Source organism: Drosophila mauritiana, chromosome 2L (genome assembly GCF_004382145.1).
Source record: "Drosophila mauritiana strain mau12 chromosome 2L, ASM438214v1, whole genome shotgun sequence".
Classification (NCBI taxonomy): Eukaryota; Metazoa; Arthropoda; class Insecta; order Diptera; family Drosophilidae; genus Drosophila; species Drosophila mauritiana.
In genome coordinates this window covers 21,156,425-21,183,153 of record NC_046667.1, presented here as the reverse complement: position 1 = coordinate 21,183,153, position 26,729 = coordinate 21,156,425, and the positions used below count along the sequence as shown (strand labels likewise).

At 33.7% G+C, this 26,729-nt stretch overlaps 1 protein-coding gene across 5 annotated transcripts; it reads right to left on the bottom strand.

Annotated features, from left to right (window-relative positions):
• Positions 1-888: 888 nt before the first annotated feature.
• On the bottom strand, positions 889-19,508 carry LOC117138218 (adenylate cyclase type 3). 5 transcript variants are annotated; one of them, XM_033300165.1, is made up of 19 exons: positions 19,415-19,508; positions 18,190-18,586; positions 17,264-17,453; positions 16,833-17,142; positions 16,658-16,776; positions 16,143-16,254; positions 9,693-9,820; positions 9,358-9,516; positions 9,154-9,292; positions 7,635-7,897; positions 7,182-7,545; positions 6,853-6,939; positions 6,154-6,439; positions 6,022-6,094; positions 5,858-5,933; positions 5,578-5,803; positions 4,319-4,401; positions 3,352-3,807; positions 889-2,136 (listed from the first exon to the last, which is right to left on the bottom strand). In XM_033300165.1, exons 2-19 carry the CDS (start codon positions 18,476-18,478, stop codon positions 1,906-1,908), a joined length of 3,591 nt encoding a protein of 1,196 aa, XP_033156056.1. In that variant the 5' UTR covers positions 18,479-18,586; positions 19,415-19,508; the 3' UTR covers positions 889-1,905. The 5 variants fall into 5 exon arrangements, with proteins under 5 accessions (XP_033156056.1, XP_033156062.1, XP_033156071.1 ...); XM_033300171.1 differs by lacking the exon at positions 6,853-6,939; XM_033300180.1 differs by lacking the exons at positions 9,693-9,820; positions 16,143-16,254.
• Positions 19,509-26,729: the final 7,221 nt, after the last annotated feature.

Genomic DNA, 26,729 nt, shown 5'->3' with positions numbered 1-26,729 from the left:
CCATACCGCTTAAAAAGGCTACCCAGTTTATTCTTATGCTGCATATATGTCGAACTTAAAATTGTATCCAATTTTAAATTAGATCCCTGCTCTACGATCAGCCCTTCGGACTTACAATCCGATCAAGACAGCTTTTAAAAAAGGTGATGTGATAACTTAATAAACTTAAATGTCGCTCCAACTTAATACACGCGACTCACACTCTAAGCGGGTACTTATCTTCTAGACCAAAAACTTAACTTTTTAATGATATTTAGTCCATAGTTAATATAGCCACGGGTGTGCTTGGTTTTATAAGATGTGGTCAAAGAAATTTAATGATCCTTACATAACTAAAGCCTTATTCGTTTCGCTAGTCACCTACTTCGAGTCCACAAAATGAGTTCACTTGAATTAAATAAATTCAAAACAAAACATTTACTATGTATCTTAAGAAACATTAAGGGGGATGCAAACCTTATATTACCTTCTTAGTATTGTTAATCTCAATTAACATATCGGCTCTAGCCAACTCAAATTTTAAATCTTTGTAATCTAACTATGAGTTTCATTACTCCTCACAGAGAATTATGTTCGGTTTATAATATACTTTATCTCAAATTTGTATCGCACCTCGGCAGGTATGACCCACGTTGGTCGTTGGTCCCACGACATTAGAATAATGTTCGAGGAACAATATACCAATTACCTAACTTTTTATACACCGGAAATGTGTATTAAATGTGAACAAGGGGTTAAAAAACCTATAAGTCTTTGGCTAAAATAATTTTATTTATTTCTCTATAATTTGCTATATTTGGTAGGTTTTAATTAATTTATATTTTAGTTAATTTATCTTTAATGAAGTAAAACCTTATTTCACATTAAGGTTTCATGAAAAAACCAACATAAACGTCACAATCTTCTAAAATTATTTAATAAAAAGTATGTTGTAAAAATAGTTCATAGTGCTTTTAAACAGTGGAATTTCGAGCTAAAGCAATCATTTGTATAGTTTTATTCATCTTGATTGTCATGCCTTAAGCCATCAAAGAAAAATTTAGATAATGCAGTACAAAAACCTGATGGACAAACGCATTCAAAAGATTTTAGGTCAAGTTCCTTGATTATTTTGCAACTTTTGATAATTAAGTTCGTTTATTGTTGCTTTGCTAATTCGTTGCATTTAACAAGCATGCAATGCTAATAAGTTTGTTTTAATTTAAATATTTATATATATATGAAGGAATAATGTTGGTTGACGACGCCCAAGAACGCATTCTAAGCATTATATTTTTGTTCTTTGATTTCATTTCCATTTTTATATTTAATACTTTTTAACTAATTAATTATAGTACGTTTTGTTCTCAATTTGGACTGACACGTGGGTTTTAGTTGTTATGGTGGGATTTGGACTCTCAACTAATATATTCTATATTTCTATAGCTACAATGTTACTTATATCGTAATTTTGGTTTTAACTATAATGCGGATATATATATTTTACACATTGAGATGCAAATCTACACATCAATTAGCTGCAAAGCGAAGTGGATCACATAAATATTACAGAGCTTAGAAAATTTCACTTTTTTTAAACGAAGTATGGTTTGGAATAACTGAAAATACTTAGGCATACAAAAATATACTTAGAAGATAGATATATTTCTTGTTTTAGGTACACAGTTTACAAACTTTTAGAAAGAAAAATCGGTTATAATAACTAATTTCGAATTTTGCTTATTTATTTCATTAATCATCTGGCATGGAATATCACACGAACACTGAGGCAAAAGCTAACTTACTGCAAAAATAATTTCTTCAAAATAGTAAACTCTTGTTTTTTAACACGGCCACACACACGCATACACATCCACTCTGTCTGCACGTTCACAAAGAATTAAAATCATAAGTATGACAAGCTTACTATTCTAGCAACGACTGAAATTCTCCCACCCTTTCTTGGCCAGCACTGTCATTTTTTAAGCTCTGATCTTGGTCGATTTCCAACGATTGCTCTGGGGCATTCATCTTCAGCAAGGGCATCTTAATGTCTGAGGTCTCCAGTTCGCTTGTGGATTCTAGAGCAGATGAATCCTGGCCATTGAGCTCGACTGCGCCGGATGATACCGGTTCAGCACTCGACTGGGACTTACCCTTGAAGAACAATAGAATATTTTATATTACGATTATCTTATATTACGCGCAATTTAAAAAAGGGAGAAGGCTTAAGTCGAATTTCTCGACTATCAGATAACCCTGTTCATAGCTTATGGAGGTGCAAGAATGAAATTTCAAAAAAGGGAAGGCGGAAACAAAGATAGGTCAGATTAAGCATGCAGATTGTATAGAAACAAACGAGCCTGGTTTTTAAGTTCAATCTTTTTAGAAATAGCGCTACCGTTGGACAACCGCAGAATGTCTTCATTTGTTTGGGTATGCGTGTATGCATATATAGTAGTCTCATTCGCATACTCTTCAACGTGGACTGTTGTCCACAGCGATAAAAAATAGTTTAATTATAAGAACGAATTTTGAAACATTTATACACGCAATTAAAACAAGTAGCACAACAATTGGTTGCCCAAACGTTTTATTTTCTAATATGTACTATTAAAAGATAGGCAAACGATTTATAGTCTGACAAGACAGAAATGATCTTTAATGTGTCATATTTTTTTCAAATTTTAAAAATTACCTTTAAAATATTCTGAAGTTAAGTGAAATGTCAAAACTAAACGTGGTCAAAGCAAAACTAATTGGTGGCCAAACGACTCCAGCTTTCAAATTTCAACAACAGAGAATGCTATAGTCGACTTCCACGACTATCTAGATACCCGTTACTCAGCTAGTAGAAATGGGAACGCGAAATTTCATAATTTTCTGAGCTATCGATAGATATTTGTAAATGAGAACAAATTTAAAAATTGTTCAAAAGTGTCGGCGTGGCAACATGTCGGACATTTTGCCTAAGTCTGAGTTTTGTGCGGTTTGTGCACGAGTGGGCGTGGAAAAAAGGTTTTTGGCAAATGGATTGAAATTTACCAAACTAATAAAAATATATTAAAGAATTTTTCAGAAGTATGGGCGTGGCAGTTTCGGGCATGGCAATATGAATCAACAAAAATTCGCTGCAACTATGTCTCTGGAAAATGTAAGCTTAATTGATCCCGATTAAGAATATACTTTCGGAAATATATACATATATATACTTTACATGGTCGGAAACGCTTCCCTCTGGCTGCTACATACTTTTCAACGAATCTAGTATACCCTTTTACTCTACGAGTAACGGGTATAAAATTCGATATTTTCAAACCTAGCATCTTTAAGCTTAAGGAATCTGGCTTTAAGAAAATACATAACCCTTACCTGCAGATAAAATGTCATCAACTGTCCTTTTCCCTTGACCGCTACCAGACCACGCTGAAGGAATTTGTAACCAAAGGGCTGTAAAATATTGCACGTCTCTTCTGTGACCTGAATAGCACCCGCCTTTCCTGTGCTCTCCATTCGAGATGCCACATTCACCGTATTACCCCAGATGTCATAATGCGGTTTGCGTGCGCCAATAACGCCAGCCGTGATCGGTCCATGATTGATCCCCATCTTAAGGACGAAGTGGTTAAAGGACTGCTCGTTGATGCTTTGCAATGCGTGCTTCAGTTCCATTGCGAACTCCACCAAAATCGCTAGGTGAGACCACCGTTCTGTAATTGGGGCGTCATTTCGAAGAGTCCTCTGCAGATTTATCCCACTGGCAGCCATATATGTCGAACCAATAGTTTTTATTTTGATGATGTCTTGGAATTGGGGCAGCTCCAACAACTAATAAATAAGAATTCTCTTAATTTCTTGATCTCATATTTAACAAGAAATGATGCTTGCTTCGGCATGCTCATATACCCTTGCAGCAAATCATTTTTCGACTGCTCCTATTGCAACTATATGATATATTCGCCCATTAAATTAAAACCGAAAAAATATAAGATCAAAACAGTGTCATATACCGAGTTAAAACCACGAAACTCTAATTCATTTTCTATTATTATTTTAAATTAGTTTTCCGACTGTTCCTTCGGCAGCTATGTATATGATATAATCGTTCGATGCTTTTCAAATTAAAGCCGAAATAATAAAAAAACGAAGAAAGTGATCCGATCCCACCCGTTCCGACTTACATATATATACATATGTACTTCCCTTTGAAAAAGTCTCATTCATTAAGAGGTTGGTTTGCGTAGAAATAGATAGACGGACAGACGAACATAGCTATATCGACTTCTGACTAATAATTCTCTGCAGGGGTATAAGAAATAATACGAAAGCATTTACTTACTGCATCAAAATCTGAGATGACCTCATTGAGAAAACGTAAACATTCCAAGCCCTGGTTGTTTACTGTTTCTTCGGAATAGAAATCTGAAAAAGAAGAGCGCCGATAGTGATTTTCCTCGTCATTAACTGCGGGTTGTGCACACAGCTTGTGTTGCCAGATTCAGAGAATGCGTTTATAAATATGTATGCCGTGAGTTTTTGCAGTCATATAATTTAAAACAAAAAACAAAAAGGACCTGGGATTGGTAAAATAAACATTTGAATATATATCTTGTGTTATCCCGTCTATAGCTTTAGATTTATTGTTTTACAGAAAAGGATTCTTGTCCAATGGCAAAATTAATTATTCTTGTCCAAAGATCTTTACTTTAGTATATCAAAGACATTACAATAAGTTCAAACAAGTAAGAACAAGTAAGTAAAATAAAAAAAAATGTCTTTGATTGCATTTTATAGTCACAAAGTTAAGATGTTAACTTTTGTCAATTTGACGCGACGAAGATGCGAACAATTCTGAATGGCAGGACGTAACGGGTTCTCTTTAAAAGTTATCTTTCTTATGTTCTCCAAGACACACTCGATGTCCCATAAGGGAGCACCCTTGGTCCTTTTATTAACCTTTTAAATTAACGACCTTAGCAATAAAACTAAACTTCGTGTATTTATTTACGCAGACTATGTTAAATTATGCCCCCACAGCATAAGAATATTTCTTGCCATTTGGATTTACAATCCGATCTAGATAGCTTTCAAATATGGTGTAGCTTTTAAGTGTAAAGTTACACTAAACTTCTCCGTTCCAAGTAGATTCTTTAGAAGCCCCTAATCTTAAATCATTGTAGATCTAACTATGAGTTGCATGACCCTTAAGAGTTTTATGTTCTGACTATAATAGAGTGTAATCTGTAACCTTGACTCTTAGCCGCTCTTAAAGCTATCAATTCTAACTCTTAATACATAATAAGATCTTACTAACATTTATATTTATTATAATTATTTTATATCATATTTATTTCCTCGTTTCTGAGCTCTTTTCTATTTCGCGCCTATCTTCTCGCGAATCGAACCGAACGGTACAGGGCAGCGCTTTGTCGGTTATGCGGGAGGTGTGGCAGTGAGACTCGCGCGCCAAAATATGTCTCAGTTCAAATGCGGTGCAAGAGTTTTGGCATTGTGTGTTTCTAACTCTCGAAGTTGATAGATAATCGCTGAAGTGTAATTGTTTATATGTACATATGTGGACTATTAGTTTAATCTTACCAGAAAAGTTCGGCATGCTGGCGAATAATACGCCCACTTCAGCATAGCTCTGGGAATAAAGATCATCATGAGAGCGTTTAGTGTTCTTCATGAAGTGCTCTGCCACATGAACAGGTAAGACATTGTAGACCAAAGCCTCATTGCGCTGCCTCATATCGTTTGCGGTCTCCTTTTGCTCGGCCACCTCGGTTTTCCACTTGAATATTACCCTATCCTCATGGTCCATCTACAAGTTGCAATAATTTCATATATCAGGCCCCTTACTTTATATTACACTCACGTGTCTTGCCAAAGTGCTTAACGCCAGAGCAGCCACTAGCAGAAGTCCTGAAGCGGTATATCGCGTAGATATAATACTAATTATGTTTAATAAATTTAAAAGAAAACAAGAAAAATAAGTAATTTTTAATCATCTCTTTTAGAAAGTATCTTTACTTAACTTACGGTTGATGTTCCAAATCATCCTCTAGAGCATACAAATCCTGCATTATGAATATATTGAAATAGCAATGCAAAGCTTTTAAGAAAAGAGTAATTTATTACGATGTAAAATTGTTGCGCTTTAATTACAATTACCTGCAATGGACAAAAGTAGCAAAATCTTTGTGAGATGAGTAAGTTGGGCAATCACGGCAATCGCAATTAATATAAGTACTCCAAAGTTACTTAAGTAGGACGGATACAAAACTCGTTCCGGGGGCACAGCTTCGCGCATTTGTTCCACAAACGATGCGGGAAGTAGGTGCTCTGCGGTGACCATCCCCTCCACCTCCAAGTTTATATCGCTATCTCGGCTAGCCGTTACATTGAACTCGCTTTCACTCACAATATGCTCGGTACGCACGAAGGTGACGAAAAAGAACTATAAAGAAAATGGAAATCAATTTATGGACAGCACGTCCTGGCAAAAACTCTTTGAAATTAAACATTTGCAAAAAAAATTAAGGCAAATCATTTTCAATTGACTTTTAGTTTTTTCAAAGTGATTTTCTTTAAAAATATTTTTATGTAAATCGAATAAAGATACGAGCTATGCAAGGTGTAATATTTTTGATCAAGAAAATTATTAGCCCCACCCGTCCGTTAGTCAAGTACAACGACTTTATTTTAGAAACTTAAGTACCCAAATTTCAACGACATTATTTCAGAAAGTACACAAGTACGTTGTTTCTAATGTAGATGCCTCACAAGCTTATATTATAATTATTATTTTATTAAAAAAATGTGGTGTCTGTGAATTTATATTTATTTTTCCAGTACCAAACAAAAACATACCGGATATTTTATAAAGTTTTGAGTGTATAATGTATTTTTCCAATAGTTCCCAAACGATCCGATTAGAATAAAATTAAATAGAATGTGCTGCATCCCGAAAAATAAAAGACGTTGATAAAAATAAGAAAACTAAAACACACAACTCCGCTGACGATATTGATCAAGAATATATGTATATGTATGTATATATGTACATACATATATACATTGTGGGGTTGAAACATCGTGTTTATTGCGTTGCACGCATTGGAAAATTATATTGACACATTTAAAGTATTTGCATTGCAATATTTGAGTGCATAACCTTTTTGATAAAAGCACAAACTAACCATGTCGATAACGTTACTGAAGCCAATGGTGAGTGCAATAATTATGGCGGCCAGCTCGCGAACAAAAGTTATGTCATTGAACCGCTTGCTGACATCTACGAAAAACTTTGGCAGCATGCCACTAAAGCTTTCGGCAAGGCTGATCACTACCAGCATTGCGATTGGTACCAACGGAGCAGCTATATTAATGAAGTGGAGGGTAGATCTCGGGAGAACTATGTATGAGTACAGCACATCAATGCACTGCACTAGAAGGGCGGCAAGAAGTGGAAGTGAACTGTACGGCTCTCTATATACGGCATACAGTTGCTCCAGCTGCGGGTTTTTGAAGCGCAAGAATATGTTAGTGTCCTTAGTTAGGTTTCTAGAAAAAAAGTTAAATTTCATGATGTGCTAAAGTATGCTATGCTGTAGTCTCATATACTATAATATATATAGCAAATATTTGCTTACTCATGTCCATCGCGAGTTACCAGCTCATCTTTCAGTCGTTGTTTAAAGTTCTCCAATTTCACCTGCTCCTCTTCGTCTGCAGTCACTGCAATCACTTTTTGGTGTCCATTAGATACAGAATTCTGCGCAAGGAGCCCTTCGTCGTCCAATGTGGCATCGTTGTCATCTTCATCTGATACAATATCGGTCGTCGATCCATTAGGATTGGGGTGTGCAATTTCAGACTGGGTTTCATTTATTTTTTTGGCACATGGCGATGCAAACTGGAATTATTATTATTATAAATTTTAATAGGCTTTCATTGATTTATAAAACTGTGTTATATATAATTTCACAGAAAATTTCACAGATAATTCAAATTATTTTGCCTTTTCTGAACGTTAATAGTAGGCAAATGGATAATCGGTCAGCGATTATGCTATAATCGTGTTCCTCGACTATCAGATATCCGTTACTCAAAGATAATTTATAAGGCTTTTGAAAAAAATCAAAACATTCTTTAAACTTGTGGGTGCGCGGTCGTTAGAGTGGGCATGCCCGAAGTATTAGGAACTGACAAGATAAATGATAAAATTACAGTTTTTGAAGGTTTATTGGCGTGGCAACGTTCTAAAGCAATTGAGCAATGCGAGCTGGGTCACAAGAATCTACACGGGTAATCTTAATTTCCTAGCAATTTCGAAGTTTTCAACGTTCATACGGACAGACAAACGGACAAATAGTCGAATATGGCTAAATAGATGCTAAGATACAAATATCTCCGTTAAGAATTGCATGTTATGTCAAAAATAAATCAAATGGAAATTTGTTTAAATTTAGGGTCTTTTTTCACTGAATCCTTGCATGGTTTACCACAAGGTAGCGTAAAGGGATTGAACGGTTATTGAAAAATGAGTATCCAAAATTAGCATTGACACCTAATTTGTTAAAGCTCGATGATCCGTTTAAAAGATATTAAAATAAAAAATGTGATACATTTTCTTTTAAAATTTCCATTTTTTTGGTTCGCTTGTTTGTCTGTAACGAAACGTTATTAAAGTCCGTTAATAAATCCCTTTAACATTTTTTCCTTTTAATAAATATAAAAATTTGTAACTTTAACCATCACTTTTAAAAAACAACGCTAATTTAGCACAAAAACAACTAAAAGTACCTACATTTATTAAATCTCATCATTCCGAACATTGTGGTTGTGCTATATGTCGTTGAACTTATTTGTGTTTATGGTTTGTATCATAGTATCTAACGCCATTTCGGGTATTGAAACCATTTAAATGTTGAAAATATATCGACGCAAGTTACACATTGAACTGAAATGCTAGCTTAGCGGGAAGCTGCTATTTGTGCTATATGTTCCTAATGCTTTTTGGATATTCTAACTATTTTTTCCAAATAAAATAGATTAAAGACTTTGGGAAAATCTTTGGTATATCATGCATAAGCGAGCCTACACTTTTGTAAAGTTTTGTCTTAAAATCCTATGCTTCATTGAAGGATATATCTTTTTTCTCAAACTCACCGCTTTAACTACTTTGGTGATAAAATACGTCTTTAGCCCAGCAATACGCAACAACTCTTCTCGTTTCTCCCCAAAGGCAGCCTCTACTTCGAATTCGCCGTTCAGAAAGGCAAGCGTTTTGTCCGAAATGTGAACGCGTCTAAGAAGGTAAATGCGATTTAAGTTTGTAAGCATATATGCATTATGAAAGTATGCCTGACTTACCCAGCCTTCCCGCTCGATTCCATTTTATTGGCCAGCTCTACGTCCTTAGAGTAAACATCAAACTGCCACTGTCGCTGGCCAAGAATGCCGGCGAGCACGGCTCCAGTGTGAATGCCTACTCGCATGTCAACAGGTGAGTTGGCCTTCTGCTGCACATACCTGCAAGCACACGGAGAGCGTAATAAGTGGTTGATTCTTAGAAGCCCCAACTAGCAAAAGGAGCGAGCGTGGTTAACTGCAATTATTAATAATTGAACAAGCGTAGATTCGTCGTCACCTTTCGCCTGTCAAGCTGTCCCCACTTTCCCCAGGGAAAATCTACAACCTCTACTTACTTAATGGCCTTCACCATGGAGAGTCCCATGTGCACGCACATGACGGCGTGATCTGGACGCTCATCAGGGGCACCGCTAATGCAATAATAGCAATCGCCAAGAATCTTAATGCGCAATTGTTGATATTTCTAGAGTAAGGCAATTGTGGTTTAGTTTAGGTTCGATCACAATAACAAGCAATAAATCAATATGGCTAATTTTCATATAATATACAGTTGTAATTTAGTGAAATTAAAATTCTTAAATAAAATTTAAACAGTTTCAGACATAAGGACAACAAGTACAATATAAAAAGAAGGCTATAGTCGAATACCTTGATTATCATATTCCCGCTACTCGCACTTTTTGCCAACGAGATGAAAATATGCAAGCGACAAAGCAACTATTTCAGAAAGTGCACACCAGAGAACTGCAAGGGTGCCATTTTTTTCCACTTGACTCACACTCAACAATTTTGAGTGCTGGTGGTGCCACTCACCACTCACGCGGGTACTTACAAACACCCAGTCAAAATCTGCATGTGCAGGCAAGCACCCGGGAGTACGCGAGTTAACATACCCCCTCTCTCGGTCTACCCAGTACTGCAACTGAGAGCCGAGCGAAAGTTCAACGAAGATCGCCAACACGAACTCTGACGAAGATATTTGGGAGATACACATACATATTTGTAATAAAGAATTCATAATTATTCTCATTTCACACCTCAAACTACTCAGTCGTTTTTTTGGAAGCTTTCCTCCCTCGGCCACGGGATTGTAACTGGCGCAGCCGGTCAACGGACAAGGGATTAACAATGCCCACTACGCTTATCGTTCTAATTCTAAAGAGGTATTGAACATGTGACGGCAGTGGTTGTGGGGATTTTATTAGTGAGTGGTGAAATAGAAAGGAATTGGATAAAACATAATAACGTGCAAGTGCAATTAAAACAAAGGAAACAAACGAAATCAAGTTCAAATTGCTTCACAGGCGACCGTATATGTGTACATCAAACGCTGATAAGGCACCGGGATCGCTTGTGCGGGACAATTTACAACAATTATACCAACGAGTTACTGTGTGTGATGACCGTATATGTGTACATCAATCGCTGATAAGGCACCGGGATCATCCATACACCCTAACTCATACAAATGGTAAATTAATCAACAACAAAAAAAATAATAATAAAAAAAAAAATTAAAAGAGAAAAAAAAATTTTTTCTGACATGTTAAACTACTGTGTATGGTTACCATTTGTGTGTCGGAGAGCGCTTGGTGTGTGCGAGAGTATTGGTTGCTCTTTGGTTACTTCATAAGAATGGTAATTTCATCACTATGGTAATATTACATCAGCCTATATTCGCACTGCGAACGGTTGTTGTGTCTCTATAGTTCTGAGAACAACCGTTTGGCGCGGCGACAGAGCGACGTCGCTGCCGCTGAGTGTTGGCCGTTGTGCACAACAGAAAAGAGAATGGTAAAGAACGAGATCAGTCGAATATTAGACTACGTTGTGACCAGAACTCGAATAAATTTTGGACATCGATCGCCTCCGATATAACGGGACCTCCTACACAAGTGTTTTTAAAAAAAAAAATAAATAAAAAAAAAAAAATAAATAAATAACTGTAAGTTGTGTGATTAACGACCGAATATGTGCACATCAATCGCTGATAAGGCACCGGGATCGTTTTCACTTAAAAATTTACATGAACACAAATTTTTTTAACAAATACAGAACTTGCTGCGCAGGAGGTGAATTTGGACATCAGTCGCCTCCGAGGCAACGGGATCTAATTCACAGTGGGTTATAAATAAATAAATGTAAGTTGTGTGATTAACGACCGAATATGTGCACATCAATCGCTGATAAGGCACCGGGATCGTTTTCACTTATCCATTTACATAAAAAAAAAAATAATAATAAAAATCATAATAATACTAATAAATAAAAAAAAAAGACAAAAAAAAGAAAAAAAAAAAGGAAAAAAAAAAAAAATTTGCACAGTGATACAGTTTCCTTCGGCAATATCAAGTAAGCATGTATGTGTTTGTGTTGCGCCGCTTGTATAACCCTAGCGACGTCGACGCATCACTGTACATTGGCTGCCGCCAAAAGCTGATGTCGCGCCAGAGTGGCGGCGCGACGCTTGACGCCGTACACTTGCCGAATTCTTTTTGCACACCACGCACTACAAACAAAAAAAAAACCCACTCAATTAATTCAAGAAAAATAATGCATATATGTATAGAAAAAAAAAGAACCAAAAAAAAAAAAAAACCAACTTAACGCCTACTGTTGTCACATGTTCACTAACCTATAACAAAAATACACTCTATTCAATAGCTATTTAAATCATGTATTACAGCTAAAGTCGAAAACACGAGTAAAAGGTGGATAGAAGCACAGCAGCACTACAAGAACGACATATACTAAGCACCGGGAAACAAGGATAAGAAGAAACTGCGTAACGGACACACACATACAGGTTTTCTTTTATTTTGAAAAGAATACACACATATAATACACATTCAAACAGATACATATACATAGCATCACAAAAAATAATACAATATATTACTCGATTATAATACAATATATTACTACATTAATATACAAACGAAAACAAAACAAGCCTAACACCCAAAATTTTCCCTAAACAAAAAGATATTATTAATATACCTATTTTTACATATTATTACACATATCATAACCATACCTTAATATATAATTATTCACTATTATTTTCAAACAAAAATACAGATTTCTTCCCAATACGTGTAAATGTTAGAAAAAAAAGCCAACATTAGTAATACAGTTAGGGGCAGATTAGGGCTAAGAAGCGGATCTGGTCTATCTGAGATAAGGGAAGCGACAGGAACTAAAGAAAAAGACCAGTCGGTTCAATCCGAAGACAATAATCCCACCAACACTATGGATTCCGGTAACGACACAGGGCCAATAAGTCCTATCGTTAATTCATCAACAAACACAAACCTGAACCTACAACAATTACTAACCCTTGTACATCAACTACCAACCTACGAAGGCCCACCTGACAATCTTGATAGATTCATAGACAGAGTAGATCAGCTCCTTTTGTTAGCTTCATCAGTGGACCAAACAACAGGCGGACAGTACTTACTTGGAACTATCCGTGACAAAATTAAAGGCAGGGCAGACGAAGCACTGAATGTCTGCGATGTACTCCTTACTTGGGATGACATCAAAATAAACCTCAAGCGACTATACTCTAGCAAGAAAACAGAAGAAATGCTTGTTAGAGAGCTACACAACCTTCCGGACGGACTCAGTATGGGAAAGTTGTATTACTCAGCCGCTAAAATAAGAAGCGATTTAATGTCACTCGCTAGAGAAGCCGACCCTAGCGCACACTCTCTCGCGGCCAAACGCGACCAATACGATAGATTCTGCCTAAATACATTCCTAACTGGATTAAAGGACCCACTTAGGTCAGCCATTAGGAATCAAAGGCCAGAGACAATCGAGAAAGCATACGAGTACGGTCAGATTGAATTAAATTTCCATAGAAGCCTGAACAAACACCAAGATAACACCGAAATTTTCACTACACAAAGTAGATAGGGACAAAGGCGTCACTTTCCTAACAACTAAAGGTCAAAAGTTACACAAACAAAAAATTAGAAAAACAGTTAAGAAAACAGTGGCAGGAACATAAGAAAGACAAGCACTATTTAATAAATATATTATTATCAAACTAAGTAACATAAAAACCCACTTTATCAAGAAATAACACTTATTCATTATAAAGTAGGAATAGCTTCAATTTAGACACTTTGATTACGTAAATAAAGTAGTCGATAGCCTTTAGCCAGTAAACTAAACATTATCCATAAACTGTTATTTCATAAGAAACAAATAATAATATAATATAGAAATTAAGTGAACAAAATGTAACTTTAGCATTAGATGTAACGTTTATATACACAACACTCATGTTTAACATTAAGATACCCATTTCAAAAAAAAACTGTTAAATTCAAAATATCGTCGGAGTTCGTGGCATATACCAACAACACGCCGCCTAATCACCTTGCTCCGATCCGGCCATTTCCCATTACGGCCTTCTCTTCGGACTGGGGGGGAGGAGTTAACATACCCCCTCTCTCGGTCTACCCAGTACTGCAACTGAGAGCCGAGCGAAAGTTCAACGAAGATCGCCAACACGAACTCTGACGAAGATATTTGGGAGATACACATACATATTTGTAATAAAGAATTCATAATTATTCTCATTTCACACCTCAAACTACTCAGTCGTTTTTTTGGAAGCTTTCCTCCCTCGGCCACGGGATTGTAACTCGCGCACTCTGCGTTTTGGGTGCCGATCACACTTACCACTCATAACGGAGGATAGGGAAGGCAAGCAATCAGAAAAAGGCAAGTGCCTTAAAAGGGATGAGCGGCAAAACACTCATGGGTTTCCCATTAAACACTTGGGAGTTTCGTGTCTCGGTGGAAAAATATTAAATAAAATAAAAATTTTTAAAGAGGACTTTTTGCGTCCTGCCATTCAAATAGCTTAAAATCCAATTTAGAAGATCAACAGGAAAACCTATAAGATCAAGTTTTCTTATTAGAAGGTAATGATTAACAGAGTCAAATGCTTTACTAAAATCAGTGTAGATGACATATGTTTGAAGATTATTTTTGAAACCCTGTATTACGAAAGAAGTTAGCTCCAAGAGGTTAGTGGTTATAGATCTGCGTTTCATAAAACCGTGTTGACACGGTGATATGATTGATCTACAAAGGTGCTGCAAATGAGGAGTGATAACATTTTCGAAAAGTTTTGGGATAGCCGACAATTTAGAGATTCCTTTGTAATTGCTTGCATCCAGTTTGCTACCTTTTTTGTAAAGAGGAATCACAAAAGACTCCTTCCATATATAAGGGAATTGTGAAGATTCCAAAGATAAGGTAAACAGTTTCAGTAGAGGCTTGCACAAGGCTTCCGCACAGAATCTGAGCACACAGCCAGGGAATCCATCGGGAACTGGCGAATAGACCGGTTTAACACGCTGAAGATCGTTAAGCAGTGAGCTTTCGTTTATAGTGGGGCAAAATATTAGATTCGACTTAGATACCAAATAAGAGTATGGCTGTTCGGAATTAGGTAAAGTTGAATATATTGTTTGAAAAAACTTGGCGAATAGATCGGCTATTGCCTGATCCGATGTAACCGTAGTGTTTTCAAAAAATAGCGAGGAAGGGTAAGAACTTGTTTTTCGCTGAGTGCTAACGAAATTATAAAACTGTTTCGGATCCTGTGCAAACTGGAACTTTCAACGGTTTAAATAATTTTTGTAGCACTGAGCATTAAGCACGGTAAAGTTTAACCGAGCGCTTAAATATTTACAAAGGATGGACTGAGAACCGGTATTTTTAAATTTCATATAGAGTCTGGACTTTACATTTCTTAGGTGTGTCAACTCTTTATCTCTTTTATTGGTTTAGAGATTGACGGATAGTCAATTGAAATTAGTCTAGTTTTGTAAACTATTCTATCTATCATAATAAATAAATAAATAAATTCATTTTTACAAAAATTTATATTCACTCAATCATTTCGGTAAGCTTCCATGTTTAAAAAACATAAATACAATTATTGATTAACTCTAATATTCTTTATACCCGTTACTCGTAGAGTAAAAGGGTATACCAGATTCTTTCAAAAGTATGTAACCGGTAGAAGAGTATAACCGGTATTTCCGACCATATAAAGTATATATATTCATGAACAGGATCAATAGCCAGTCGATCTGGTCCTGCCCGTCCGTCCGTCGAGATCTCAGGAACTATAAAAAAATTATTGTTTGGCTTGAAAGTTGAGATTCAGTATGCAGACTGCATAAACATAGGCGCAGCTTAAATTTGTTGATCCATGTTGCGACGTCCACTCTAACGCCCACATATTTTTTCATAATTTTATTATATAATAACATATTTTATTATAATAATATAAAAATTTCTACCGATTTGCCAAATACTTTTTTCCACTCCCACTTATACGCTAAAAAACTGCCACGCCCGCCCTTTTGAAAAATGTTTATATTTTTCTATTTTTATTGTTTGTCTTGGCAATTTTTATAGGTACACCAAAAACACTGCGGCCATGCCCCTCATTTCTTATTTAAAAATTTTTAATTTTTAACGGGTATCTGAAGTCCAGGTACACGACTATAGTATTCTGTCTTGTTTTAACTGAATTGAAGTTTTTTATCTGTTATAAATTGACAATATGCATGTTCCCTTTTTAATAAATGTAAGCGACTGCATATTGTTAAAAAGGAATAAAAAACATTTTCAGTGGTTTAGAAATAAAAATTAAATATAACTATCATTAAACAAAAAATAAAGGATAAAGGTATTAAAATGATCAAAATCATTAACAGACAAAAATTTTTTATTTTTTGCAAATTTACCTCAGCAAGTCTGTCGAAACGCGCAAAGAGCTCATTAAGCATTTTTACCAAATCTTGCGCACTATATGTGGAGGAAATGGCGGTAAAGCCAACGATATCCGCATATAGAATGCTTGTTTGCACAAAAGAAATAGGAAAATTATTTTGAAATTGATTTGCAGATGAAGTGTAAGAAAAAAATAGATTAAATAAAATACTAGCACTTATAAATACGCTGTTATATATAACAGAGCTTACTGTACATTAGTAAATATTAGGAGGCTGAAATACTTTCGATGAAAGAGCTTTGAGAGAATATAAAAACATTGTGATTTTTTTGATTAAAATAAAATTAGGAAAAGGACATATTTTATTGTTTTATATTAGTAACTGTTCATTTTTAGTTTTTATAGTTTTTTATCAAATAAAGAAAATTCTTTTTTTTGTACATATGTATGTATATCAGAAAAATTAAAACGAATAACCAAGAATTTTTAATGTTTACAGCTTGAAGAGTCAATCGATTTAATGCTTACCTTACATTCTCGTGCCGACTCATGTAGATTTTTTTAAAGGCTTCGGAACTGGATGATCCCAAATCTTCCCGCATCTTGATAGCCACGTGCTTAGGCAGCACAGACAAAAGCAGACGCTCCTAATAGTTGCAAGCATTATATCTCGTATCCACGGTTAGTAAAAGAGAATGCAAACCTGTTCGGCCGACTGTTCCTCTATGACCATTTTAACTTCAAGGCTCTTTTTGGCCTCGAGAAATGCTCTTTTCTGTTTGGCCTCACCCATAAAGTAGTACAAAAGGCCTATTAGCGCTGCCGTGGCTATTAAAACTGCATTGGCCGCTAACTGGTTCGAGAGCAGCGAGTCCCAGCGAGAATAACCAACAGGCAGACTAAGACAAATAAAATATGTGATACATCCAATCGACAGACCAAGAAAAATCAGCTGTAATGGCAGCGTCACATAGACCAAGAAATTTAGAAGGATGGCCCAGCCAAGTAGGTCCCTAAAAGATGATCGATGAAGAAATTGAATGCACATATGAATTGCTTCTTGTCCTTTGTATAATTGCAAAATACACTTTGTGGAGTACAGTCCTCCAGTATTTATCATTATATTTAGCTTACCTTGGGGAAAAACTAGGCTGCAAAATAACATAGACGGTAAAATGAAGAATGCTTAATAGCCACAGTGCCCGTGGCACAATAATCAGGAGTATTTGGTGGAAGCGCCTCAGTGCCGGTTTACCAGAACGGCGTCCAATGTGAAGGAGCGCTGTCAATGCCAAGTACGCTACCAGCATACAACAATTGATCACTATAATACGGAATAATATGAAAATATTTGATATAAGATATTTAAATTATTGTAAAAAAATCTTTAATGCTTAGTTCCAACTTGTTGGTTCTTATAGTTACCGCGATCCCTATGTTCATACGGACGGAGAGACTGACTTACTCGATTAATCCTTTTAAAAAATAAACTTCGTAGGGTCTTCTTTTACTTAAAACCTTAGTTTACGTTCTATGGTATCGTGTATATTAATTTTTTTTTTCATCGAATAAATAATAACAGTTTCAGTGTTCGACTTCATAACAACCTTATATTTATATAAGGTTTATATATATATATATGTGTGTACATTCTTGTAAAAGTAATAATCTGACCGGACTCAAAATTTAATCTAAAGACAAGAAAGTATGCAGTAACATTCTGGGCGGAAACAATATTTAAATTAAAATTAAAAAAGTATATCAATGCTGGCAGATTGACGATTTTTCATTTTATACATAAATAAGTACTCTGTCCATCCAAGCTTATAAATGAAGCTGAAGAAAATTTATTTTTTGGACATATATAAAATGACTATAATAATTTAATTGATTCCAAAAGCAAATTTTACATGACTGTACTGTAATCATTTAAAAAGTTATTCCTATACATATATGTACATTCTCAGATAAGGGCTATAAGGATTGTTCTACAATCATCCGACAATGTCTTTAGTACGATACTAATTTCTTTAAACAATTTATCTCTATTCATAGCTCACCTCTCGTAGGGGCCGACTGATCCCAGGGAATCCCGATGGTCCATATGTTAAACAACGCGGCCGCAAAGACAAACCACTTCAATCCACTGCGGCGTTGTTTGATGGAGTAGTTGTGATAGAGTTCGTTAAGCACGTGCTGCGGCAAAATGACGACTCCGCCACCGGTGATTCCCACGCCTCCGGCCACATCGCTGTCGTTTTGCCGCCGACGAGATGTTGTTTGACGCTGCGAATGCGATTTGCTTGTCGAGGCGTTCGTCATCTGACCGTTCTCCAAATTTGCTTCCATCACGTTTGTCTATGATGTTATTCGTTGTACGACCTTATTTGGTATTTGTGGTTTACTAATAATGCGAAGCCATGTTCTTGGTTTATTTGTTTATGATGTAACAAGAACCTAAAATCGTTCAATTGTCTGAATAAAAGCACTGCAAGCCAAATTCAAATACAGGGACAAAGTATAAGCAAGCAATCTTGACACTTATCGGTGCATCCTCCGCCCACTCAAATTAAATGCACTGCGGAAGCGTCCTTGAGCGAGAGCGGTGAATATTCGCATATTTACAACTGTTAGAGCAAGAAAGTTTGTGTTTACCTGCCTATGGGTCTACCGGACATTGATTGGCGTACAAGAATACATTTTTTGCAATTGGACAATGAAACTATTCAATCACAAAATAAAAAACATAAACATTATAAATATAAAGTGTTGCTTAACCACTATAGATAAGTTGGTTATCGTATTGTAATTTTTTTGTTACAACACGTGATCCTTTTTTGCAGCATTCGACACCCGAGTAGACCACGGTAACTGAAATAAGAGAATTTCGTCCGCTCTCTCTCTCCTCTCTACCCCACCGCTGAATCTTTTTATTTCTCTTTATATGACTACCTTTTCATTTCCGCATTGAGGAATATTCGACTGACAAACTAAGTAACACACCTCTTGTCCTTCTTCTTGTGGAAAATCTGTGTCTTGCCTAGGTATGCGCGTACATGTGTTTCTCCTCGTTATGTGAGTTAGGCTTGTTTAAATGCTATTTGATTGTATTTTTTTTATAGCAGCTCACGAACGTGTGTACCCTCTGCTTATTGCAACAAACCCTCGTTTGCTTTAAATTTTAATCCCAGTAACTTTCACCTCCAGCATATAAGACCCTTCTTTAAGTCCAAGATATTAGTAAGTTTTTGATAACCGTCCGCCTTTATTGCTTCTTTAACATACGTTTGCTTTTCTGGTTATTTCCTTTTTCGTTGTGTTCAATTTTTTCTGCTTGTAAATTTTTACGCAAGACACCGAGCAATATCCTTCGACTAAACTAAGCCGCCCGATAAACTTGACTGATTGTCGATTTCAGCCTCAGCAGCAAGGACCTCCGTTATTTCATGTTTAACCGCTCAGAGGTCGAACGAGAGCAAGCTTTTTCGGCTGAAAGCTCGTCTCTGCGCATGCGGTCGGCGCAATGCACTGATAACGGTACAGCTGGACTATCCTGATAAGAGACCCGCTTTGCACAATAGCATATTCAGAATATTACCGGAAGAGCATAAAGTTAATTAGATCTCGGTAAGGTCTCTCACCAATAGGCAACCATCGACCGAAGAAGAAAACGCCATGAATGCAGCTGGCCTTAAAATAGGTGCAGCTGCTGTTTGACAGCGTCTGTGTGTGTGTCGGGGTGGACTGCACTATGGGAAATTTAACCACTTTTTCTGACCAAAATTAATAACTTCAGAACGGAGAAAGATATTAGGATAATGTGACTTATATGATACCAAAAATTGTGGGCGTGGCACCGCCCCATATATTTTTTTAGTTAATAACTCCAGAACGGAAAAAGATATTTAGTTTCGTTTTTTTGCATAGACCATATCTATGAGAATCTCAAAAACTGTGGGAGAGGCACCGCCTCTTATATTTATATTTATTTAAAATCTTATATTTATTTATATTTATATTATATATTTATTTATTTATATTATATTTATTTATAGATGTATAGATGTATTTCTCTCATTTCGTATGTATGTTCTAGTCAAAGCGAAAACAACTGATTTCGTGATAGTGATTGCATATTAAATTATTTATTTTTAGTTTTGGTCGTTTTCAGGGCGTTAGGGTGGGCGTGGCAAAAAGTTTTTTTGCAAATCGATAGAAATTTACAAGACTAATAAAAATGTGAAAAATAAACAACACATATACCAAAAGTGTGGGCGTGGCAGTTATGTGCGGGTTGTGGGCGTTAGAGTGGGCGTGGCAACTTTGGTCAACAAGTTTGCGCTGTTTGTCTCTAGAATCTATATGCCGAATCTCAACCAGACAGATCTCAGCCGGACACGGCCAGATCGACTAGGCTGTTGATCCTGATCAAGAATATGTACACTTTATATAGTCGGAAACGCTTCCTACTGCCTGTTACATACTTTTCAACGAATCTAATATACCCTTTTACCCTGCGAGAACGGGTATAAAAAATAGAACAATTCAGCAGCCGCTTTGTTTAACTCCCTCTCAGCATGAGATTGCTCCTAAGAACTAAAATTCCTCCCAAATAGTAAGGAGTGCAATTTCTAATTACAATTATCTAAACAAGAAGTAAATAATATACAATATACATAATAATATACATAATATACAGTTTCATTGATGGTCTCTGCTGGCCTTTATATAAGTTTGGGCAACTTATATTTTTATTAAGTCTTGAATAGAACATTTTTTTATTTTGCCAGTCACTTACACATAATGCACTCATTAAGTGGCTTTTACATAATGGGAATAACGAAACAAAAATATTACAAATTTTGCAAGGGAGAAAAACTGTTTTCAACAGCTGATTACTTTGCTGGGGCACCATCTTTATTTATTTCTGATATGCAGATCTAAGGAAGGTATTATGAATGCATGCATTTAATTTTATTTTAATCGACCGACATTCAGAGAATAGGTTTTGGCCAGAAAAAGTATGTAAATTTTCCAAAGTAGACTCCTGTTGCTTTTATTGATGTCCACTGAACATAATAATTTGGTGAGAATTTAATGTAGAATTAATAATATATGTACGCGTACTTTTTCTTGTTCCATATCCTATGAATTTGTGCCTTTTTATTTTTTAAAAGAAAGCCTACGAAAAAAATTAATAATAAATGTGTTTATAATATAAAAAAAATTAAGTCGATATCATTAATATAAATATACTTATTTTGCCATTAAATTTATGCGTTATGTGTGTACCGATTCTGGCAAGTGTAGAAAGGGAGAAGAATCGAGCCACATAAATATTGTGTTGTAAATATGTAAATATCAGTGTTTAAAGAATAAAAACGAAAATGCGCTAATTGATTGTAATTCGATGCAATTCGTCTATATATTAATTACAATGCTTAATTATTACTCTTCATATAAAGGGTGTGCTATTAGTGGTGTAGGCGCGACGCTGTGACCTATTTAAATTATGGATAAATTCTAAAACCTAAGATGGGTCCGAATTTATAAATTTTTTAATATGATTACTTGAAAATAAATGATTCAAATTTTTTGAATGTAATATAATATTACATTTTTAAGAAAAGCATCAAACTGCACCCCTGTTCGAGAGGGGGTAATCGTCATCTACGATAAAAACCTCTAAGAAAAAAATATTGTATTGTTGACTTCTGATTAAAATTGTGGCCAGCATCATTACGACATCGTCAGTATCGTCATTAAAAAATTTGTTAAATTTAAATATTTACTTTTGTAGTAGGTAGTTCCCCCCATAAATAATGTCGACATCTTTATGGCTTTTTGTGCTTGTCCCAAACAAATGCCTCGTTCCTACAACTATTTTATTAACAAAATTAAATATTATATACAATACTAAACCTAATTAAATTTAATGAGTACTAGCTACGGGGGCCTTCGACTCGAGACTTATGGGTTAATTGCTTTATATAATAAACTTAGCTTTTTGAACAAATTTGTAAATTTTTGAGATATTTTCACAGGATGGGTTACTTAAACAATTCGAAAGACTATGTGTACCAAATAATTGAGATCTAATTGAGTGCAATTGACTGCAGGCGTCGAGAATATGGTCAACGGTGAGCTCGTCCCCGCATAGTTGGCATGTTGGTAGCGCCGTGCTCTTCAGGAAGTGTTGATGTGTGGGATTGGGTGTGCCGGATCCGTAGACGGATGAAGGTCGCGCATTTCCGTTTATGTACGTTCGTTGATGGCTTGAACATGATGCAATTCGGATTAATAGACTGGTACCTGTGTATGAAAAGTGCCCATTCGGAGAGTTTCTTTTCTTTGAGGTATAACTTGATTCGACTTTTTAAATCCTTGGAGTTAAACGGAGTGAACAGGATTGATGGTGTAAGCCTCATCTCTTGGGCGGCTTTGTCAGCAAGTTCATTCCCATGGATACCTTGATGACTGGGAACCCAGAGTAAGGTAATTTTCGTTGGATGAGAACTTAGGATGTGCCTAACTTCTTGTGTTGTGGGGTCATTATGGTTCCAGTTGCGTATAGCGGAGAGAGAGGAGAGGCTGTCTGTGCAGATAACAGATTTACCAGCGTTTTTGGAAGCGAATTGGCATGCTTTGAGAATGGCGAAAGCTTCGGCTGTGAATATGGAGTTGTATGACGGAAGCCTACCTCCTGCAACGATTTTACGGTTACAGTCAACAACCGCAAGAGTGGTTGCGCCGGTGACTTTAGAACCATCGCTGTAGATCCCGTTTTTCACACCAAGATCTTCTTGTGCGCTCATAAAACGTTTTTGGTATTCTATGCGACCTGTATCCCTCTTGGCAGCATTGTATATTTGAAGGTTTATGTTAGGCTGTTTGGAACCCCAAAGTGCTGGCGATTTGAAGGGTCTCCTGGGCTTAGGCAGGGGAAGGTCAAGTAGCTTGATGTAGTTGGCGCAACGTCTTAGAGTGGATATGCACTTAAATTTCCGTTTTTGTTTAAATATGGCTCCGAAGTCTTTGGTTAGCAGGCAGTTGGACGTGGTGTACAGCTTCGGGATAAGCATCAATGTAGTTTCTTCTATGCGTGATTGGATACTCGGAAGACCCGATTCTGCCAATGTGCACGCTACTGGAGATGTGGGAAATGCGTGAATGGCGCGACGGACCGCTCCGTGAAATGGGGCTTGTACCTTTTTTAAGTGTGATTTAGCACACCAACCGAAGATTGGCAGTCCGTAGTCCATTTCAGCATTAATCCCGCATTAATGCGCGCGTAATATCTATGAGAGTCTTAATATGTATGTAAGAATATTTAGATGATAGAATTTAATAATGTTCAATCTAGTTTCCAGTTGTTTTCTTAGAGTCTGACAGTGCTGTTTAAAAAGTAGTTTGGAGTCGAAGGTTATCCCCAAGATTTTTAAAAAGTTTACATCTTTTATTGTGCGGCTGTTAAAGACAATGTCGGAAAGGTTGCAACGTTGTTTCCGACAGATATGTAAAATTTGGCATTTTTCAATGGCAAGAGAGGCCCCAGAGGTTGCTCCCCACAAGTTAATTTCTTGCAATATTTCTAAGAATTTTTCTCTGACTGTGTTAATTTTTTATATATAACATTATAATTATTAATTATTAATTATTAATTATTAATTATTAATTATTAATTATTAATTATTAATTATTAATTATTAATTATTAATTATTAATTATTTTATTTTTTTTTTTTTTTTTTTTTTTTATTAATTATTAATTATTAATTATTAATTATTAATTATTAATTATTAATTATTAATTATTAATTATTAATTATTAATTATTAATTATTTTTTTTTTTTTTTATTAATTATTAATTATTAATTATTAATTATTAATTATTAATTATTAATTATTAATTATTAATTATTAATTATTAATTATTAATTATTAATTATTAATTATTAATTATTAATTATTAATTATTAATTATTAATTATTAATTATTTTTTTTTTTTTTTTTTTTTTTTTTAATTATTAATTATTAATTATTAATTATTAATTATTAATTATTAATTATTAATTATTAATTATTAATTATTAATTATTAATTATTAATTATTAATTATTAATTATTAATTATTAATTATTAATTATTAATTATTAATTATTAATTATTAATTATTAATTATTAATTATTAATTATTAATTATTAATTATTAATTATTAATTATTAATTATTAATTATTAATTATTAATTATTAATTATTTATTAATTATTAATTATTAATTATTAATTATTAATTATTAATTATTAATTATTAATTATTAATTATTAATTATTAATTATTAATTATTAATTATTAATTATTAATTATTAATTATTAATTATTAATTATTAATTATTAATTATTAATTATTAATTATTAATTATTAATTATTAATTATTAATTATTAATTATTAATTATTAATTATTAATTATTAATTATTAATTATTAATTATTAATTATTAATTATTAATTATTAATTATTAATTATTAATTATTAATTATTAATTATTAATTATTAATTATTAATTATTATTATTAATTATTAATTATTAATTATTAATTATTAATTATTAATTATTAATTATTAATTAATTAAATTATTATAATTATTAATTATTAATTATTAATTATTAATTATTAATTATTAATTATTAATTATTAATTATTAATTATTAATTATTAATTATTAATTATTAATTATTAATTATTAATTATTAATTATTAATTATTAATTATTAATTATTAATTATTAATTATTAATTATTAATTATTAATTATTAATTATTAATTATTAAATTATTAATTATTAATTATTAATTATTAATTATTAATTATTAATTATTAATTATTAATTATTAATTATTAATTATTAATTATTAATTATTAATTATTAATTATTAATTATTATTATTAATTATTAATTATTAATTATTAATTATTAATTATTAATTATTAATTATTAATTATTAATTATTAATTATTAATTATTAATTATTAATTATTAATTATTAATTATTAATTATTAATTATTAATTATTAATTATTAATTATTAATTATTAATTATTAATTATTAATTATTAATTATTAATTATTAATTATTAATTATTAATTATTAATTATTAATTATTAATTATTAATTATTAATTATTAATTATTAATTATTAATTATTAATTATTATTATTAATTATTAATTATTAATTATTAATTATTAATTAATTAAATATATTATTTTTTTATTATATTTTTTATATATTATTATATTATATTATAATATAATGTGTCTTTGCTCGGACACTCAAGAGACATGGGAGGACGGACCAGTCCCAGTTCCCAATAAATTACCATAACAATCTTTATAAAGAGAATGACATCCAAACTCAGCATGAAGATCCAGTCTAAAAAAACCTTATAAATATCCCCAAAGCATTGATCAGGAGGTTAACAAACAAATTAGGAAAATGTTAAAAAAATCGAAATCACCTTATTGTTCTCCTATTTGGGTGGTCTCCAAAAAGACCACCCAAATTTCCCTCTGGAAAAAAAAGTTTAGAATGGTAGAAGATTATAGGAATCTCAATGAAATGACAGGAAATAAGTTCCCCATTCCTAGAATAGATGAAATATTGGATCAACTTGGACGATGCCAATATTTTACAAAATTGACTTAGCTAAAGGTTTTCACCAAATTCAGATGAATAAAAAATTCCATTGCGAAAACAGCGTTTTCTAACTAAACATACATACACACATGCCTTTTGGTTTGAAAAATGCCCCTGCAACATTCCAAAGATATATGTATGAACAATCTTTTGGAAGATTTAATCTATCTAAATCAAAAGCTCATTAGAACTCTAAAGTTCAAAGTTTATATTCAAAAAGCTCGAGACCGAGGCTTGAACGTCATTCAATCTAGATCAATAAGTTGAGTTCAGTTTGAGATACAAAATTAAATGTTCGGTGTTCTTCAAAGTAAAAATTCGTAATTATTTAATTAAATAATATTATAGTTTCTTGACCTATGAAAATTGCAAACATGTGTATGTATAAAAGCGTCAATGCTGTTTGGCAACGGAATCTCAATCCTAGTGTATTGTTTTCCTTGCCAACAGCCCAAACATTGTAAAATGTTCATAAAATTTTAGTGAAGCAGAAAATCTACCAGCTGCCTAGTAGCACACTCTATTTCTTTTTTGTATTATACCGATCCAGAACGCAGACAAGGCCACTATACATACATATGTGTCTGTACGTACCTATGTATGAATATCTGACTACCTGATAATGTTTTTAGAGGGGTAAGGATTTTTTATTTCCGCCGGTTATATGTGTTTGTTCACATATGTATGTTATATGTGTTTGTTCACATATGTATGTACATATGTATATATGCCTATATGTTTATTGTTTTTGAGTTTTCTTAAGTTCTTGTAGACTGTGATATAGTCAAAGAAAATGGTTGATGTAATTAAGTAAAAGGTTTGAATTTTTCAAAGATGACGATATATCATATATGTGAACATACATGTAATTGTGTATGTTTATTTAATTTGTAGGGA